This window comes from Cavia porcellus, unplaced genomic scaffold (genome assembly GCF_034190915.1).
Source record: "Cavia porcellus strain 051 isolate PalLab524CR breed Dunkin Hartley unplaced genomic scaffold, mCavPor4.1 scaffold_5, whole genome shotgun sequence".
In the NCBI taxonomy this organism is placed as follows: domain Eukaryota; kingdom Metazoa; phylum Chordata; class Mammalia; order Rodentia; family Caviidae; genus Cavia; species Cavia porcellus.
In genome coordinates, this window is record NW_026947488.1 from 13,627,329 (window position 1) to 13,645,843 (window position 18,515).

The 18,515-nt window shown below is 58.1% G+C and overlaps 1 protein-coding gene across 2 annotated transcripts in view; it reads left to right on the top strand.

The window, feature by feature from the left end:
* Prex1 (phosphatidylinositol-3,4,5-trisphosphate dependent Rac exchange factor 1) overlaps positions 1-18,515 on the top strand; it is a 164,243-nt gene that overhangs the window by 126,290 nt on the left and 19,438 nt on the right. For both annotated transcript variants that reach the window (XM_023564245.2, XM_063248205.1), the window contains exons 13-23: positions 134-183; positions 1,688-1,763; positions 7,154-7,226; positions 9,953-10,095; positions 11,382-11,474; positions 12,391-12,539; positions 13,841-13,926; positions 15,850-15,986; positions 16,585-16,705; positions 17,778-17,965; positions 18,255-18,416. In XM_023564245.2, coding sequence (XP_023420013.2) covers positions 134-183; positions 1,688-1,763; positions 7,154-7,226; positions 9,953-10,095; positions 11,382-11,474; positions 12,391-12,539; positions 13,841-13,926; positions 15,850-15,986; positions 16,585-16,705; positions 17,778-17,965; positions 18,255-18,416 — 1,278 coding nt within the window. The remainder of the gene's footprint in view (positions 1-133; positions 184-1,687; positions 1,764-7,153; positions 7,227-9,952; positions 10,096-11,381; positions 11,475-12,390; positions 12,540-13,840; positions 13,927-15,849; positions 15,987-16,584; positions 16,706-17,777; positions 17,966-18,254; positions 18,417-18,515) is intronic.

The window sequence follows — 18,515 nt, forward strand, 5'->3', positions numbered from 1 at the left end:
CCCAGCAGCTCTTCTCTTCCTCCAGGGCCCTGTGCACCCCGGGGCCCCTGCTGTGTTTCCAGAGCCGTCTGTGTGCAGCCGTCAGCCCTGGCAGGCCACGGCCCCATCTCAGACTCTCCCTCTTGTCTTTCAGGGCGTGAGGCTTTATTGCCGTCTCCACAGCCTGTACACCCCGGTCATCAAGTGAGTCCCGCTCACTGTCCGTCTCCTGTCTGCGGCTCCCAGCTGCGTGCCCTTGGCTGCAGCCCAGCCTCTTTCCTCAGCCTCCTTTCCCGTCAGGTTGTAGTTCTGCCTTCAAATGGAGTTCATTGAAGTCCTGCAGTGCTGCAGGCGTCAGTTTGAGAGCACGGCAGGTGTTTGGACCTGCGGGCTGTTACCAGCTATGTAGCCCCGAGCGCGGTCACCCAGCCGCCCCGTGCCTCAGCTTTTTCCTGCAGGTCTTCATATTTCCTCCCTCAATTTGCCTCTGGGGCACCGCCCAGTGCTCTCTGCCCCCCATCACCTCGCTGTGCTCTGGTGCAGCTTGGTCAAGCTCTCTGAGCTAGCGGGCTCTGTATCTGTGTTGTTCCATCCAGTGGCCACTACTGCAGGCAACTTGCGAACTCTCGAGACAGAGGAGTACAGGTTTAACTTGATATAATATTATTTTAATTTGATTTTTATTAATTAATGTAAACTAAAATGACCATACGTGGACAAGGGCAGGCCGAGGGTAGAGTAGTTCTGAATAAATGTAGTTAATCTCTTTTGCCTGTTAAATGAGCATAAGAATAGCTCATACCTCCTGGGTTGCCAGGAGATTTAATGCATGGAAAGATTAAATGTACTCGAGGGGCCCTGGCATGGTGAATGCTATAGGCTGGTGGTTCTTTTTCCTGCAAAGCTTACAGTTGTGGATGAAGGGACAAAGGGTGACTTGCTCCTTACCCCAGCTGCCCCTGTCCTGATAGCTCTCACTGCCCCCAGAGGAAGGCAGGGGAAGACCTTGACCTCACTTGCTGGCTCTTGGGGTCGGGCCCTGGATCCCTTCATCACCAGCCTTGTCATGCCCTCAATCTGGGCTGCTCTGATGTCACCTGTGTGCCAGCCCCAGAGGAGAAAGTGTCCCCATCTGTCCTGTGGCCTTTGGGCTCCCCAGCCACTGCAGTCTGTGTGCCTTCTCCAGCCGGGCTTCTTTGTTGACCTCTCCACACTGGCCATGTGTACCCCTGGGCTCAGGCTCAGCCCTTGTGGCCTGCCAAGGACTGGAGGGGCTGCCCCCAGAGCACAGCTGGGGACTTGGTAACATGCGACCGTGTTGACACTGTGACCCCTGAACAGCCTTGTGTAGGCTGTCCCTGGCCCTGCAGGCTGTTGGGCAGCACGCTGGCCTCCATCAGGAGACACCAGCAGCACCACACAGGTCCCGAGAGCCGAGGGTCCCTTGCAGGCCACAGCTGCCTCCAGTAGGAGTCTCTTAGGCTAGAGCAACAGGAAGAGGCCCAGAGCTGCCTCCTCCCGCTCCTCTGGTCTTACCTTGACCACTCTGCGACCTAGGAGAGGGGTTGGACTGGGACTCAAGCCCCTGTCCCCTGCCCACCACAGCCAGAGAGCCCGGCATGCTGGACTCCTAGGCCCAGCAAATGGGGGTCAGGGGCAGCCTCATGGTTTGTCCCCCACTGCCCACTCAGCTACTGCCCTCCCACAGGGACCGAGACCACCACCTGAAGACCTACAAGTCTGTGCTGCCCGGGAGCAAGCTGGTGGACTGGCTGCTGGCCCAGGTGAGGGACTTCCTGTGGAGTGGGGCTTTGTGGGCTCTTAAACATTTTCTGTTACTCTTAAATTGTGGCAAACTCTACATGAAGGTTGCTCTTAACCATTGGTCAGGACACAGTTCCAGCAGCCTTGTGCACATTCAGAGTGTGTGGCTGTCACTACCCTGCAGAACTGGAACTCGGCTGACCAAGAGCAGCCCCCCCGGCCAACCAGGCTCCCCCGGCCACTTACTATTTCCCTGAGCCCTCCAGGGACCTTGCCAAAGGGGGATCCCACCTTATCGGGACCACTTCACACTTGTGTTTATCGCCTGATTGGAGTTCGTGAATGGAAGCAAAACTTTGCTGAACACTTCTGTTCAAAACCTAAATTGTTCGAAAACAGATGTGTTTGTGAACCGAGGTGTTCCTGTGTGGAGCTGAGTCGTTTGTACAGGACAGAAGCTTATTTCTTGTGATTCCAGAGCTGAAGTTCAGGTGCCAACACGCTTGGTGTCCGCTGAAGCCCGGTGGCTCTCCGCTTCCACAGTGGCACCCTTGGCTGTGCCCCGTGGAGGGAGGGACACTGACCTCGTGTGGAGAAAGGGTGGGTGGGCGCCCCCTTCCGTCGGGCTTGTTTCTGATGGTGTCTGATCCCATTCAGGAGGGCAGAGCTGTCAGGACTCCGTCACCTCCTGGAGAGGCACATCTCTTGATTCTGTCACCTCAGGGTCTGGATTTCAGTGTGAGTTTGGGGTGGGGGGACACAAGCATCCAGCCCAAGGCAGTGTGCGCAGCCCTCATGGTTACCCCTCTGATGGGCACACGTGAGGGCTTCCGGTTTTAAAACTGGGACACACTGGGGCACATCGGTTTTGTCATGATGCTGATTGGAGCTTCTGGAACGTCTTTCTGTCCATTTGCTGTAGCTTCCAAAGGTGTCTGCTCTCCTGAGGTCCTTGTCCCTCTCTGCCCGCTATGGCTCCTCTTCCCAGGACACTTACCCTCATGAGGTCCCCCCGGAAGTTTTCTTACTTTGTTTTCTCACCAGTACTTACACTTGGACCCAGGGCCTTTGCGTTAAGTTACATCTCCAGCCCTTTTTTAAGAATTTTAACTTTGAGCCAGGGCCTTACTGAGGCACTAAGTTGCCTGGCTGGGCTCAGACTTGCAGTCCTCCTGCCTCAGCCTCCCAGAACACTGGGAAGTCACAGCCAATCTAGAAAGTAGGTATTTCTGGGTGCCAAATAAGTAGGTTTAGAAAAACCCTGGAAAAGAAATTCAGTTTTGAACGTGAGATGCTGTGTGCATTTTCTTATTTGCCATGATGGGAGGCCCCAAGACCCAAGTGGTCTCGAAGCCTCTAGATTTGAATCGAGTTGCTCAGAGCTCCTGGCTCTGCTACTCCCTTGCTGGGTGACCTTAACAAGTTGTTTACTTTCTTTGTACCTCGGTTTCCCCATCTGTGACTCAAAGCATGTAAGGATACTTTCCTTTTTAGATTGCTTTGAGGATTCGGCAGGTTAATCATGGGACGTGCATAGAAAGGTGCTTGGCGTGGTCCGGCACCATCGGTGTTCTCCGTCTCTTTTGCTGAGCATGCAAGGAGGTGCGTGGTTATGGAGCAGCACAGAAAGTTAAAGCAGAGAAATCCAGGCGGGATTTGTGGGTTCGGGAACAAGATGGGGCGGGGCAGTCTGCAGAGTCCTGCCTTGCAGGTGCGAGGTGAGCAGGTGAGGACCCGTGGGCCCTGCTTTGGGGTTCAGGTGTCTCGGCCCAGATGCATCTGCTTTCCAGGCCTGGAGGTGCTGCGTCTCCGCCCTCGTGGCCTTCCTGTGGCCCTGTGTGTCCCGTGAGCTTCACGGCAGAAAGCTGACCTTGCTTCCAGGGGTGACACTCAGGCGTGAGCTGGGGCAGGGTGGGTCTGAGAGGTGGCGAAATGATTGGTTGACAAGGATGTGACCATAAAGACTGGTTAGAGGAGCCTTGATTCCAAGGGTCGTCCCTTCCTTGGACCCAGCCGGGATGGCAGAGACCACGTAGTTCAGGAGGGCCCTTTCCCCTTTCGATGTTGTACGTCCGGCTTCACATAGCAGGAAATCTGGTTTAGACAGTAAAGACGTTTTTCTGTCATGCAGCTAAGTGTTAGAGCTCACGGTCCTAGAGCTGAATAACGCTGCCTGCCTCTAGCCACCTTCTGCCCTTTCGTTTTGCTCTCACCTTGCTCCTGCTGCCTCACAGTCACAAGATGGCTACTACAGCTCCAGGTATCACATCTGCACCGCAGAAAAGTGGGAGTATCTTTTTAATTTCATGTATTAGAGGAAGAAATTTCTGTAGCCTTCCTTCTGTCCAGTGTGCTTGTTCTCACTGGCCCTGGTGAGTTACACATGTTCCTCTAGACTGTCTCTGGGGAGAAAACGGGGTAGCTGAGGGTGACTTTAGGGCTCATCACTAGATGCTGAGAGAAGGGCTTGCTGTCACCACCTGGGTGATTCACTTCTTCTAACTCTGAGGACAGCTTTGCGTTAGCCCTTGGATAAGTCACGCTCTGTCTCAGCTCTGCTCTGCTGTGTGCATTCCGTCATTTAAATCAGAACAACCCAGGGAAAGGAGTTATTACCCTCGCTTAGCAGACAGGGAAACTGAGGCTCAGGGCCCGTACCTTTCCTCAGGGGCTGCAGTTGTGGGCTGCTCACTCTCAGATGCTCCCTGATAGTGACAGTGGTGCCCTGGACCACAGACAGCCGGGTGCAGAGTCACAGCAGGAGCACTTGGGGGTGCGCAGCAGAGATGCTGAGCATAAAACCGAGCCCCTGCGAGGATCCGAGTTCAGAGAGGTGCTGCAGGCTGCTCGCCCAGGGCCACCGCTAGGCAGAGCCAGCCTGAACCCGGGGCCAGCTGCAGAGTCTGCGGCCTTCACCGCTCCTCGGTGCCTCGGGCCTGTGCTGTGGGTGTGTGGACGCCCCTCTCAGCCACCCCTCCACTGCCATGTTTTGTACCCCATGAAGTGCTACTATTGAGGCCTCCTGTGGGGAGATATGGGTGACCCTGGCCGATGCCACACTGCCCCTGTGGAGCTGACGCCCGGTGAGTGGCAGGCCCTGCAGATACGAGTGAGTGGGTGCGTTCATTTCTGGCTGTCAGAGCTCCACAGTGAGCAGGTGTGACCGGAGGAGGAGCTGTGGTGGAGGGCCTGGGAGGCTGCTGGATGGTACTGAGTCCAGGACCTGGGTGCTGAGACTTGCAAAGCCCAGGTCAGGGCCTTCCGGGTAGAGGGACAGAGCAGGTGCAAAGACCCTGGGGCTGCAGAAGGAGCGGCAGGGACCAGTGAGCTGTCTCAGAGTATGGAGAGCAGGAGTGGATTGGGGGTGATGAGGCACAGCAGAGCCTTGGGGTTGCATGTGCTCTGTGAGCCCTTGCTTTTTCCTGGGGAGGTGACAGTGCCACTGTTTTGGACTTGGGCTTGCTCCTCAGGGGCTGTGTCCCAGCCTGTTGCTGTTCCCTGAGCCCACACTGCCGATCCTAGGGTCACCCCACCCCAGCTGCCCCAGGCTCCTTTCTGAGGGTTCGATGGGCTGGGAGCCCAGCTTGTGAGTGGCTCAGAAGCCAAGTGGGCTCCAGATGCTGGCCAGAGCCTCCTGGCTGCAGAGCTGGCCCTGCTGCCACCTGGGCCCCGCCGTCCCTCCCCACTGGCCGCACAGCCCTGGGTGGCTGCTTCGGATGTGGCCTCTCCTCTCGCCCTGCTGGAGCCCTGGCCCTCCAGCCGCCGGCTCAGGGTCCCCACGGAGCCGTTTGTCTTCATTCTGTCAGCCTGGGCGTGAACCAGAGCCCAGAGCCTGCTTCTTTCTACATGGTCCGGCCGGCGCTTGGTGACTGCAGCCTCTGGAAAAGCAATTGTGTCCCTTCCCTGGGCTGGGAAATACCTTCTGCCACCCTGGCTGTGGGTGGGGAGGGACACCAGGGCCTCAGCGCTGTGTCTGGAGGGCTCTTGGCACTGTACACTATGGCGTGTTAGTGGCCAGAGCTCTGTCCCTGCCTGTGGCTCCTATATTCAGTCAGTGAGCACCGAGCACCAACTGTATGCCAGACCCGTTGTCACCACCGAGGTCTGACCAGGGATCAGCCTGGGCTCCTGGCCCTGTTCATCAGCTCCCTGCCAGCCTGTGCCTTGGGTTTCACCTGCACCCGAGTTTCTCCCAGCCTGGGCCTTTGATCGTGTCTGGCTGTCACCCTGTGCCACGCATGCGCTTACCCTGGCCGTGCTGGGATTGTACAAGGAAAGAGATTGGTGAATTTAAGGTGGAGAAGAAGACGGGGACATGCTGGGAGGGGGTGGGGAGACCTGGAGCCCTCCTGCACCGAGCATAGTGCCAGGGAACCGGGCAGCTGGTGCCTGGGAGAATCCACGCAGCTGCTCCTGTCCTTGGGCTCCTCCACTTGGGTGTCCGGGCCGTTCCTGGGTAGGCAGCCTTCCCAGCCCGCTGGGACATCAGGCCACCAGGGAGACGCCCAACATGCTGGCCATGCTGGCCTGAGATGTGGGTGTGACGTTGCATTCAGGCAACCTGTGAGGGTTCCAGGGATACCAGTGTGGCAGTGGCTGGCTGTGGGCTCAGTGGTGTCACACGGCCCCCAGGACTTTCCCCCTCACTTGGCCCTGCTCAGCACCTCGGGTGTCTGCACCTCTGCCACCCTTGGTCACTAACCTCCCTGCATGGTTGGTCCCCCACAGGGAGGGGCAGCACTGATTGCTTTCCTTGGGGAGGGAAGTATCCCTCCTGCCCCCTCTCCCCAACTTCCCTGGGACCCTGGGTGAGCAGTAGAACCTGATTTCTGGTGTCAGTGACATAGTTACAGAGGCCACAACAAATCAGGGTTTCTCTTGCATGACAGTAGCCAGAGGATGATGTTCCCGAGCCACTAGGGAAGTCTTACAGTCACTTGGGAGACCCACACTCTACGTCTTTCTATTCTGCCATCCCTAGTGTGTGCCATCCTTAAGGCCACTGTGGTACAGGATGATTGCAGGAGCTCCGGCCGTCACATTTTTATTCTTGCAGGGGGAAGAGAAAGCATGGGTCATGGACAAAGGCGGTTTAGCTGGAGTACACTGCTGGGGTTGTTTGTACCTCAGTGGCCGCCGACAGCTGCCAGGGACGCTGTGAAACGGGAGAGAGTTTCATTACTAGGGAAGGATCTGGAAAGGGCGGTTGCTGGTACCCCGGTGTCTGCTACTCAGCGCCTCCACTTTTCCCCTGTGGTATTTGTGGCTGCTCCGAGCAGTGGTGTTCTCCTTTGGAGCTCACTGAGGAGAGCCGCTGATGGAGGCACACGGGAAACAGGAGACCCAGGTCCCGTGTTGTGCGGGGTATTGGGGATGCTGGCCGCCTCAACGCCGTCGCTTTCCCCTGCAGGGAGACTGCCAGACGCGGGAGGAGGCGGTGGCGCTCGGCGTGTGTCTGTGCAACAACGGCTTCCTGCACCACGGTAAGCCCTGCCCTGCCCACGCCCTCGCTGCCCCTCCTGCACCCCGCTGTCACTCAGGCTTCTGCTGGGGGGCGCTTTGGTGAGGCCCCTGCACCCCAGCCAGAACGGTCACCGCTCCCTGCTTGGCTTCCCTTTGCCCCGGTGGGTGAGCAGTCGGGGTGGGAGGAAGCAGTGGCCATGAGGTGACCGTGACAGTCCAGGGGGCGCAACGCGAGGCGGCTTGGCCCTGGCTGGTGGTGTGGAGGCGCGAGAGGGGGTCGGTGTCCAATCCACGCCGCAGGAGGGGCTTCTGCTCCTCCTCCTCCACCAGGGCCAGACAGGAAGCGCTGTAGGCTGTGCTGGTGATTGCCTCTGTCACGGCTGTTGTGTCTGAGTTTGTAATGCAGAAGTAGCTGCAGACAGGCAGGAAACAGGTGGGCGTGGCTGCGTGCCAATAAAACTTTATTTAGAAAAATAGGCCATGGGCCGCCAAGTCCTGACCCAAGGTCAGTTTGCCTTGGACAGCAGGCGAAGCCAGCACTCCACAAGCCAGGACTGCCTCCTCTTCTGGCTTCGGTTTCCCCAGCTCCCCCTGGAAGCCTGGCTGTCCCCCTCTGAGCCCAGCACACTGGGGTTCTGTGGGGTGAGGACCCCTCCCCGCTGCCTGCGTGTCCACCCGTCTGGTCCACTCACCCAGCTCCCTCGTTCCCAGAAGCCGCTCTGGTCCCCGAGGGGCCCTCCCGCCAGCCAGCTGGCCAGAGCCTCTCATTTGTGGGTGAGGGTAATTAGGGGTCCCCGTCCCAGTGGCTATTCCGGGAAGGCTGCTGGTGGAGGACATTCCGTGGGGGGTGACTCTCAGACAATCTTGAGCTCTCAGGGAGAGAAATTGCAGGGCGTGGCCCTGTTCCCTGCCACGAACTCCAGGCTGGGACTAAAATAGAAAAGGACCCAAGGCTTGGGCTGGGCTGTGACTGAGTACAGGGTAGGGGGCAGAGAGGGGGCGGGGTGGGGCCACGGTGGCACCTTCCGTGGTCCATCCCAGAGCACTGGAGCTGAGCCTGTTGGGACCTGGGTCCCCCCAGGGAGGGACCTGCGGGGCTGGTGGCCCAGCTTTCTGTTAGGCAGATACAGGGAAACCGAGGCTGCCATTTCATCCCACCACCCCAGGAAATTGGTGCTCTCTAAGGCTCGGAGATATTGTGGGGCTTGACATTAGCAAGGGGCTGTGCGAGGGCTGGAAGCCAGGTCTGTGCTCATCTTCCCAGCCCTCCTGGAGGCTCTGCCTGGGAGGGACAGAATCCAGCCCTCACCTGGCGAGCTCTTGGACCTGAAGGATTCTGCACGGTTTCCCCAGACATTTCAGCCCAGGCACAACACTGCAATCCCGAGTTCTCTAACTTAATGTTTATAGTGAAGGGGGAGCCAGCCGGCCCCCTGGAGCCTGGCTCCTCAGCTCTGGGGAAAGTAGCAATTTATGTGTCTGTTTTCTCCAAAGAGGTAATTGGGGTGGCCTGAGAAAGACAACAAAGATACTCACAAACAGGTAGAGTCCCCGGAAATGGCCTGGACACCAGCGGGGAGTGGGGGAGAATCACCTCCTGCTGGCTTGCATTTAGCCACCAGATCAGGACTCCGCCTCCCAGCTAAGGTGGCGATTTTCCTTGTTGCTTGGCCCGGTGACCTTAGCTCCCTTTGTCTGACCTAGCCTGATTTCTGCTTCTGTTCACCCTGCTCCTCCAACAGGCCTGGCTGGGCAGTGTGGGGAAAGCAGGGCCCTGCGGGTCCTGTGACTTGGGGAGTTTATTTAGCCCCTCTGGGCCTCATTTTCTCACCTGTAAAGAGGGCAGCGCAAACCCGTCCTTGTTTGAGGAGCAAAAAGCTAAGTGCCACGCCGCCGTATAGGTGCTTAGTTACCGGTAAGCTCAGGGATCAGGTTCCATCTGGTGATTTTTGTTCATTTTTCTGGGTCATTCTAGAATAGGTCTTAGCCCACTTTTTCTCTAAAAGGGCCAGGTCACAGAAGATTAGCTTTGTGGACCATCTAGTCGCTGTCAGTTAACCAACTTTGACATTGTGGCTTGGAGCAACCACGGACAATACTGCTTAGTGGATGCGGCTGCTGCTAGTGAAATTTTACTTTCTAAAATAGTGGACCTCCCAGCGGTTTGTTTTTGGTGGTCTTAATACACAAAATGCTCTTCTACCCTGGAACAAGATGTTCTACATTTTTCCTGGCTAGCTTCAGTTTCACTCTTCATATTGAGGTCTTTAAAGTACCAGGAGTTTATCGTCATATACGGTGTGAGGCAGGGATCTGAATCTCTTTTTTCCCTCAAGCAAGTCAGTTCCCCAGCATCCTTCAGACTGTCCCACGGATCCTCGGTTGTCTGTCATCTGCTAAATTCCCGTACATATCTAGTCCTCTCTGGTGATTCCTGTTCTCTGTCATTGGCTGTTTCTCTCTTTTGCCCCACTTTTACACTGTTTTTGTCACTGTGGTTTTGTAATATATCTTTATAGCAGGTGGAGCAAGTTTAGCTTTTTCAAGAGAAGTCAGAAATTTGGATCGGTACGTGAGATACCCTAATATGTTAGTGTTGGCACATGGTTCCCTTTTAATAAAATACCGTGTCGGCCAAACCAAACTTGTGTGGGGGCCAGTTCCAGCCGGGGGCAGCCAGTTGGCAAACGCTGCCCAGACGCTGCTGGGTGAGTCTGACCATGTGCTTGCGTGTTTGGGTTTGCAGTGCTGGAGAAGAGCGAGTTCAAGGATGAATCCCAGTACTTCCGTTTCCACGCCGACGAGGAGATGGAGGGGACCGGCAGTAAGAACAAACAGCTTCGTAACGACTTCAAGCTGGTGGAGAACATTCTGGCCAAGCGGCTGCTGGTAGGTGCAGAGCTGAGCTGCTGCCCCTCCCTTCTCAGACTCTTCTGGAGGTCTGGGAGCCGGGCGACCCCGAGACAGTGGCCAGAGCAGGGTGCTCAGCCTTGAGCCTGGGTCTGGGGGATTCCAGGTGGCCAGGAGGCCGGGTGACTGGACCAGCAGAGACTGCACTCTTTAAGGAGGTCAAGGCGGCTGGGCGCCCTTCCTGGTCTCTCCAACTCCTCTTGTCCTCCCTGACCTACAGCTGGGGATGTCCCTGAGGGCACCCGCCCTGTCCCCTGTGGCCTTAGGTCTTTTGGACTGGTGGCCTGCTGTCCACAGCCTTGGGTTCAGGGGAGTGTCTAGAGCCTGGGTGGAAACGTTGCCAGCCCTCCCCTAGATTTTGTCTGCCCGCCTTTCCCGATGTGCCCACAGTGGGCCCTCGAGTGCTGCTCGGAGAAGTTGCTTGCCTCTGCTGGGTTGGAGCTGAAGCCTGAACGGAAAGAGGGCCCCTCTCTATGGAGCCCATGTCTCTCATGCTAGAAGCCTCCCACATTCCCCACCACACTTAGGACAGAGTGCAGACTTCTCATGGTCTGGGAGGCTCTTCTGGTCTCCAGCTTCATCTTCCGTGTCCTCCCCTTCCTCCCTCCCCCCCAGCACTGTGGGGCCTGCCTTGAGGCCTTTGCACAGTCTGTGCCCAGCCTGGAGCACTTACTCCCACTTTGTGAGTTCTGTTTGTCACTTCCCTCAGGTCTCAGCTCTGGTTTCACCTCCTGTAACCCTCCCTGCGCCATGCCCTTCCTGTTAAGAGCTTTGTTTTAATTCAGTGTCCGCACAGACTCTGTTTACAGTCTGTCTCCTCCGTAGCAGCTCAGGGAGGAGGCTGGCAGTGGGACCCCTCATGCACACAGTGGGCAGAGCTCAGTACATACTTGCTGACATGCTGTGGATGTGCACATTGCCCCGTTTCCCCAACCTTCGTCCAGCTGCCTGCCCCTAATCTCCCAGTTCTTGGCCGCTGGGCACCTCAGGGGCCTATCTGGATTAGGCTGGCACGTATTAATGTAGCACCTGCTGTAGACCAGTGGACAGAGATGGACAGCGGGGAGACTGTCCTGGGCGGGGAGGCAGCCGAGGGGGGCGTGGTGAGCACCCGCTGAGGGCCAGGTGGGGCTTGTGCTGCCCTCCTGGATTTGGCTGCACCCCTGGTAGACCTGGACAAGAGGAGCCGGTGGTGTCCCAGTCCTGTGGGGGTCCGAGTGGCGCTGCTCCAGGTCTCACTGGGTCCCCTCTGCCTGGGCCCTCAGATCCTGCCCCAGGAGGAGGACTACGGCTTTGACATCGAGGAGAAGAACAAGGCCGTGGTGGTGAAGTCCGTGCAGCGGGGCTCGCTGGCTGAGGTGAGGCTCGGGGCTGCTGCCATGGCAGGGATTGTGGGCAGGTGGGAGAGCAGGGCCTCTGTCCACGTCCCTGGAGGCCGGACAGCTGAGTTGATGCTAGGACATCAGCAGGTTGCTTCACTGTCGTGACCTGTGTGGGGAAACTGAGTCCAGAGCTCCTTCATCTGCAGTTTCTGGCAGAGCTGTGATGGACTCAGGCTCAGGAGCACGTCCTTGCTGTGTCTCACCAGCACCCCCTGCTGGGCTCTGCTGGGAGCTGCATGAAAAGCAGGCTTGGGGGATCAGGTTTTTGAATTGGAGTTCTCATCTGTGATGACAGGAAACCCAGATTCTGATATCTTGAGTAGGAGGAGCGTAATCTCTTAGCATAGACACAGAGTCCTGAGGAGGAGGAGCAGGAGGAGGAAGAGGAGAGGGAGGAGCAGGGAGGAGGGTAGAGCTGGAGGGCAAGACCATGGCAGGCCGAGGAGTCAATCATGTGGGTCTCAGCTTCTCCTGGGGTGTGGGGACCAGGGCCAGGCCATGCCTGCCGTGGCCTGCGGGAAACCTGGCTTCGTGTGACTGAAGGTGAGGGTTCTCCCCGCAACATGAGGGTTTGGGAGGAGGGGCTGGATCTTGTGTCAGGTCTCTGTACCTTCAGCTCTGCTGGCCGAGTCCTCACAGTTGTGGGGGGCTGCTGTTTGACACTGTGTGCCCTTACCCAGTGGGGTGGGCTGTGCCCTTTCTCCCCAGGGAAAGCGTCTCTGCCAGCAGCATCTCCCTTGGGCCAGACCCTTTAGTTTCTTAGGGTGCCCCAAGGGCTTTCTGTGTCCTGTTTGATCTCTGGGGCAGGCACTGAGCCTCAGAAGGCACTCAGGGTCCCTTTAAGAGGAGGACAGAGATGTAACCCATGCACGGTGCCTCTGCGGTCCCCTAGATGGCCGGCCTGCAGGTGGGCAGGAAGATCTACTCCATCAACGAGGACCTGGTGTTCCTGCGGCCCTTCTCCGAGGTGGAGTCCATCCTCAACCAGTCCTTCTGCTCCCGCCGCCCGCTGCGCCTCCTGGTGGCCACCAAGGCCAAAGAGTGAGTGTTCCCAGGGCGGGCAGTGCCACTGACCCTCCTCCCAGCCTAGGAGGTGTTAGTGCTGGAGCTGGGTGTGTGCACCACCTGTCCAGGCTCCCTGTGGACAGGTCTGTTGCTGGAGGCCATGACATGAAGCTGGCACCTCTGTTCATTCAGCGGATGCTCCTTGAGTGCCCACCACATCCAGGGGGTCTCAGGCTCTGGGAATGTGGCCAGGTGCGGTGGGACAGCCACTCCTCTCCTGGCCCTCAGTTTCAGGTGAGGGATGGAGCAGGGGACAGAAAAGCAGGTAAAGATGTGAGGTCCATACTGAGCAGGGGTGGTGTGTGGGGTGCAGGTCTCTCATGGAGCTGGGGGGAGCCGGGTGTGCTGAGAAAAGGGGGTCAGGGAGATGGTGCCGAGGCTGGGGTGATGACCTCCCGCCGGTGATGTAGGACGAAGAGGGTTCCAGGCAGAAGCAGCAGCCAGCACAGAGGCCCTGAGGTGGGCTGCTTGGGCACAGCTGAGGAGCAGCGAGGATGAGGGGCTACAGCAGAGTGTGTGGGGTACAGTCAGCAGGCAGCAGGGCCTGGCCCTGTGTGACCCTGAGCCCATGGGAAGGACCGTGGACAGCTGACCCCTCTGGCTGCAGGCAGAGGCCAAGAAGGAAGCGGGCTGACAGGGAAAACAGGATGAACTCAGTCTGGTGTCTGCAGTGGAAGTGCCCAGGGTGGAAGTTCTGCAAACATCTTAAGCGTGAGCTCAGGCCCCCAGGAGTGCTGTGTGGCGGTGGAGAAGGAGGACGCTGGTTCAGCACGGGGTGGGAACGCGCCCTAGGCAGGGGGTGGACAGCTGTGTTGGAGGCCCAGGTAGGGGACTCCCGCCCCTGCACAGCGCTGCCTCTAGTGCCATGGTGGGAAGTGGCCTGCAGAGTGGCTGAGACCCTGGCTGGGCAGCTGGGCACAGCTGGGTGTATGATTCTAGGGTCGGCACAGAGCCGAGCTGGGCCAATTCTCATCCTTGCATCTGTGATCATTGAGTAAAATAATGACCAGCAGAGTGGACGGGTGGCCACAGGCCCTCGGGTCAGGGGAAGACAGGAAGGTCTTGCACACACTCTGATAACCCAGGATCCCGTAGTGCGGGCTCTGGTTCTTGGCATTCATTTCTGCTTGCATTGGAGAGCTGGAAGCTGGGTGCAACTCCTGTTTTGGACTGGATTTCCCAGAAGTCTCCGAGGCAGGGTCTCCCCAGTGGCCTGGGTTACTAAGAGCCACAGTGCCATTCCTTATGCCTTTCCCTGCTGTGTCTGCCCGCTGCAGGACAATCAAAGTCCCCGACCACCCAGAGGCCCTGAGCTTCCAGATCCGTGGAGCTGCCCCGCCCTTTGTCTATGCCGTAGGGAGAGGTGAGTGCCAGCCTCAAAGACGACATCAGCCTTGGGGGACAGGGCTGTCCCTGTGGTTGGAGTTCAGAGCCACCAAACCTTGCTACCTGCCTCTGCCTGCTAGCACCCATTGTCACTTGTTTTCTTTGTCACTTGTTTCTGAGCCAGGATTTGTGAAAGCAAGTTACAGATGGGTTGGGTGAGCAGAGTGGAGGAGCGTGGGTGGAGGTGAGGCCTGCAGCGTCCGCTCCGCCAGGGTGGGCTGCCCTTCATGCTGCCTGGCGGGAATGTGGGTGCACTCCTGCCAGAAATGTGCATTCAGAGGTTGCCCAGCACAGTCCTGTGGCCAGGTCGAGCTGCGGGCCGGTGACTGGAGCCTCTGGTGTCTGCATGTCTTTTCCCCGTGTGCTGGGTGAGGTGTCATCTAGGTCTCCAGAGTGAAACCAGTACAGTCTGCAGTGCTAGGGACCCCAAGCTTGCAGCACCCAGAGCTCCCTTCTGGATAGGAATTGGCCGCTTTTGTGATTTGAGTTGTACCTTTAATATTTGTTGATTAGGAAATACCTCTCAATATCTCTCATAATAAGGTGAGAATTTGATCATTTAAAGTAGGTTTGCATTTTGTGAGTATCCTTGAAACAGGGGTCTTAACCTGGGGTCATCTTCCCCCCTCACCAGAGGACATCTGGCAGTGTCTGGAGATGTTTCTGGTTGTCACACTGGGGAGTGGCCATGGACATCCAGGCCAGGGCAGGATGCTGCTACAGCCTGTAGTGCCCAGGACACCCCAACGACCCCTGGACCCCAAGGAGCAGCAGTGCTCTTTTTGCAGCCCAGGTGTTGGTGGTGCCTGGGCGAGGAGCTGCCTTGAAGCGGGTGCAGAGATGTTGGTGACCAGTCATCGTAGGTGGTCATAGCTGCATCAGTTAGCTTTCTGTTGCTGTAACAACATATCTGAGACTAGCAACCCATAAAGAGGAAAGGTTTATGAATTTTGGCTCCGGTTTGAAAGGTTTCAGTCCATGGTCTTCGGCCCTGTTGCTTTGGGCCTGTGGCAGGGCTGCTCATCATGGTGAGAGCACAGAGTGGGTCAAGGCTGTTCCCTGCATGGCTGGGAGGCAGAAGCAGAGGACGGAAGTGCTGGGGTCCCACGTTCCCCTTCAGGGGAGCACCACCAGCTACTGAACACCTCCCACTAGACTCCACCTCTTAAAGCTCCACCACCTCCCAAGACCAAGCCATTAACATGTGGGCCTTTGGGAGAGACACCTAGATCCAAACTAGGAGTCGTCCACTTGGCCAGTGTCAGAACGGTCAGTGTTTCCTGGGACTTACTGGTGCCAGGCTTGGTACTAAATGTCTGGAACCCTACCGGTTCATTTTATTGGTGTCCCCATTTCATAGAAGAGGAAGTTGAGGCCCAGAGAGGTTAAGTAATGTGGTGATGGTTGTGGTGTCAGGGTTTGAAGCCCAGGTCCTTGAGGTGCAGGGCCTGTCCTTGTCACCATCGCATGAGTGGGCTTGATTTGCTCTCGTATGCAGGGAAGCTTGGCATTTGTTTGCATTTCTAAACCTTCCATGTTAACGACACAGAATCGTGGGTCCAGGATGTGTGGTCTGGGAATCGAGTGCCCTTGGAGCCTGGGAGCCCTTGTTGGAACCCTGGCTTCTGCTAGCCGCGTGATCTCGATGGTCACTTTGCCTCTCTAGGCCTGTGTTTCTCTCTCTGCCACACGGGGCTCACCTGGTCCAGGCCTACAAACTTGTGCAGGACTTGGACACAGTGTGCCTGGCTCGGTGCAGCTCTCTGTGCTGTGTGGCGGCTCAGGGGCGTCCTGGCAGGGGTGTCCAAGGAGCTCAGGTGGCACTGTTCACCTGGCTCCCTGCCCCGCCTGCTGCGGCCCCAGCTCTGCCCGGCGCCCACCCCCAGCTCTCTGCCCGCAGGCTCAGACGCCATGGCTGCGGGGCTGTGTGCCGGCCAGTGCATCCTCAAGGTCAACGGCAGCAATGTGATGAATGATGGGGCCCTCGAGGTGCTGGAGCACTTGCAGGCCTTTCGGAGCCGCCGAGAGGAGGCCCTGGTGAGCCCCCAGGGTGTAGGGAGGCTCCCACAATGGGGACAGCAGGGTGAGGGCTCCCCCTCCTTAGGAGGAACTCGGGGCACTCTGGTCATGGGGGACTGTGTGCGCTGGGCCTCTGCCTGGTGTTTTCCCAAACTGGAGGAGCTGGACTATGAGCCTTCATGGCCTCAGTTTTCACTACTGTGAAATGGGCATGTACTACATGGACAGGCTGTGTCAACAGCCATGTTGCTGGTAAAAATTGTTACCACTGGGCTAGGGCCCGGGAGTGCGATAGCCATCCACATACCCAGTCACTATTTCTGCTTAGTGTTTATTGAGCACTTACTATGTGTAGGCCCTGGGGATGTAGGAGACAAGAGAGAGCTCTAATGTTTTCAAAGGCTCCCCATCCTGGGCTTCTGGGTAGAGCATAGACTATGCAGAAGGCCGAGGGTGATGGGGTTCTCAGGAACGTTCCAGAGTGAGATCTGGGAGGCCTCTAACTGGTGTCACTAACAGGCTCAAAGCCTGAACTTCGGGTTCAGGGCTCAGTTGGCACCGACCCTGCCTCTTCGCTGGTGTGGTGGGGTTTGCCTCTCACGCTGGCTTCCTCCAGGGCCTGTACCAGTGGGTCTACCACTCCCACGAGGATGCCCAGCAGGCACGAGCCAGCCAGGAAGCGCCCGGCGAGGACCCCAGCGGTGACGGGGCCCAGGAGGAGGATCCGCCAGATTCAGGTAAAGAGAAGGTGGTGGTGCCATGGAGCTGCTGAGCCCAGAGGCACAGAGAGGTCCTGTGCCAGCCAGCCCCGTGCCAGCTGTCTGCAGTGCTCCTCGGATGGCTCTGATAAAGCCCTCTGAACCCAGGAGCTTCATCGTCATCTTGCTGAGGCTGCTGTTAAGGAGTCTGAGGACTGAGTTCCTTTCGGGGGCTCTATGAGAATCCATTTCCTATCTGTCTCAGCTTCTGAGGCTTCTGGCATCCCTTGGCTTGTGGCCCCGCACCCTGCACTGACACCCTCCTCAGGGTCGCTGCCGTCCTTCAGACTTGCACTTGTCTGCCTCCACCTTCCTCACTTAAAGAGGTCGGGTGAAGCTGCTTGTACTGGGATCACCCTGGCTCTTCTGGGGGTCCGAGAGCCGCCTGCCTAATAACCTCTCTGTCCTCTGTCTCCTGGGTCCTCCTGGGCCTCCAGGTTTTGGGTTCCGGGCCAGTGTTCTGCCCAGCATGGCTACCTCGATCACCCTGCGCCCAGCCGCAGCCCTGAGCCCGCTGCTCCTCTCTGTCGTTAGCTCCTCACCGCCTGGCCCACGCGCTCAGCCTCCCCCGCTGCTCCCCGCAGCCTCTCTCCTCCTCCTTCGGTCTCAGGGTTCTCCTTGAATCTCTCCTTCTCCCACTGACACCTTGGTCGCAGCAGCCCACCTCCTGGACCCCGCTTTCCTGCTGCACCCCGAGTCTGACCACCTCTGCCCCTGTCAGCACACCTAGAAACTTAGGCTCAACAAACGAGGAAGTCGGGCAGGCTCCGTCCGGGCCTCGTGGTGCCCTGAGGGGTCCCCTCCGCTCCCCAGGTCCAGCCTCTGTGCCGGCTGCCCTCTTGCGTGGTGGCTCTGGCTGGCTGTGTGGAGTCTGTGGGGAAGGAAGGGTCCTCCCCCTGCAGACCAGCAGAAGGCCCAGGCCTGCCGGTCTCGTGGCCATGTGGACTCCGGCGTCAGGGGCAGCATGGGGCCCAGGACTGACCTGAGCGGAGCCTTCCAGGTCGGCTGGCCACGTGGTGCCCGCCTCAGTATCCTCCCCTTTTCCTCCTAGCCTTGCCGCTGCTGTCCCTGGGGCCCCAGCTGAGCCTGCGTGAGGACAGCCCCATGGTCAGCCTCACGGTGGACAACGTGTACCTGGAGCATGGTGTGGTGTACGAGTATGCCAGCACGGCGGGGGTCCGGTGCCACGTGCTAGAGAAGATTGTGGAGCCCCGAGGCTGCTTCGGCCTCACTGCCAAGGTCTCCAGGCTCTGCCCTGCCCTGCCCAGGGTGGGGACAACTGTTTCCCATTTCCCTAGAGTCAGCCATTTCAGAATGACATTCTGAAATGTCATTCTTGTCCCCCATGAGTAGCTATGGAACTGTGAAGTGACTTATTTGCCTCAGTTTACTCATCCACAAAATGGACCCACAACAGGCCTGGCCTCTCCGGGTATTGTGAGGCCCAGAGCAGTGCCCGAGGTGACCTGGGATAATGCCCTGGCCCAGGGGTGGGAGCAGAGCTCAGCAGTGGTTGATGTTGCCACAGATCCTTGAGGCCTTTGCTGCGGACGACAGCACCTTTGTGCAGAACTGTGCGCGGCTCATGGCCATGAGCGGAGACATGACGACCATGTGGCACTTCGAATTCTGCGCCACCTGCGACACCAAGCTGGAAAGCATCAGGCAGAGGATTGACCACTACCGCCAGGTGCCTGCGCCCCACGGGGTGTCTTCCAGGGGCTCCTGGGCACACCGTCTCTCTCAGCCCATGATAACAGGGGCAGTGAGGGCCCACTGTGGCCTGTCT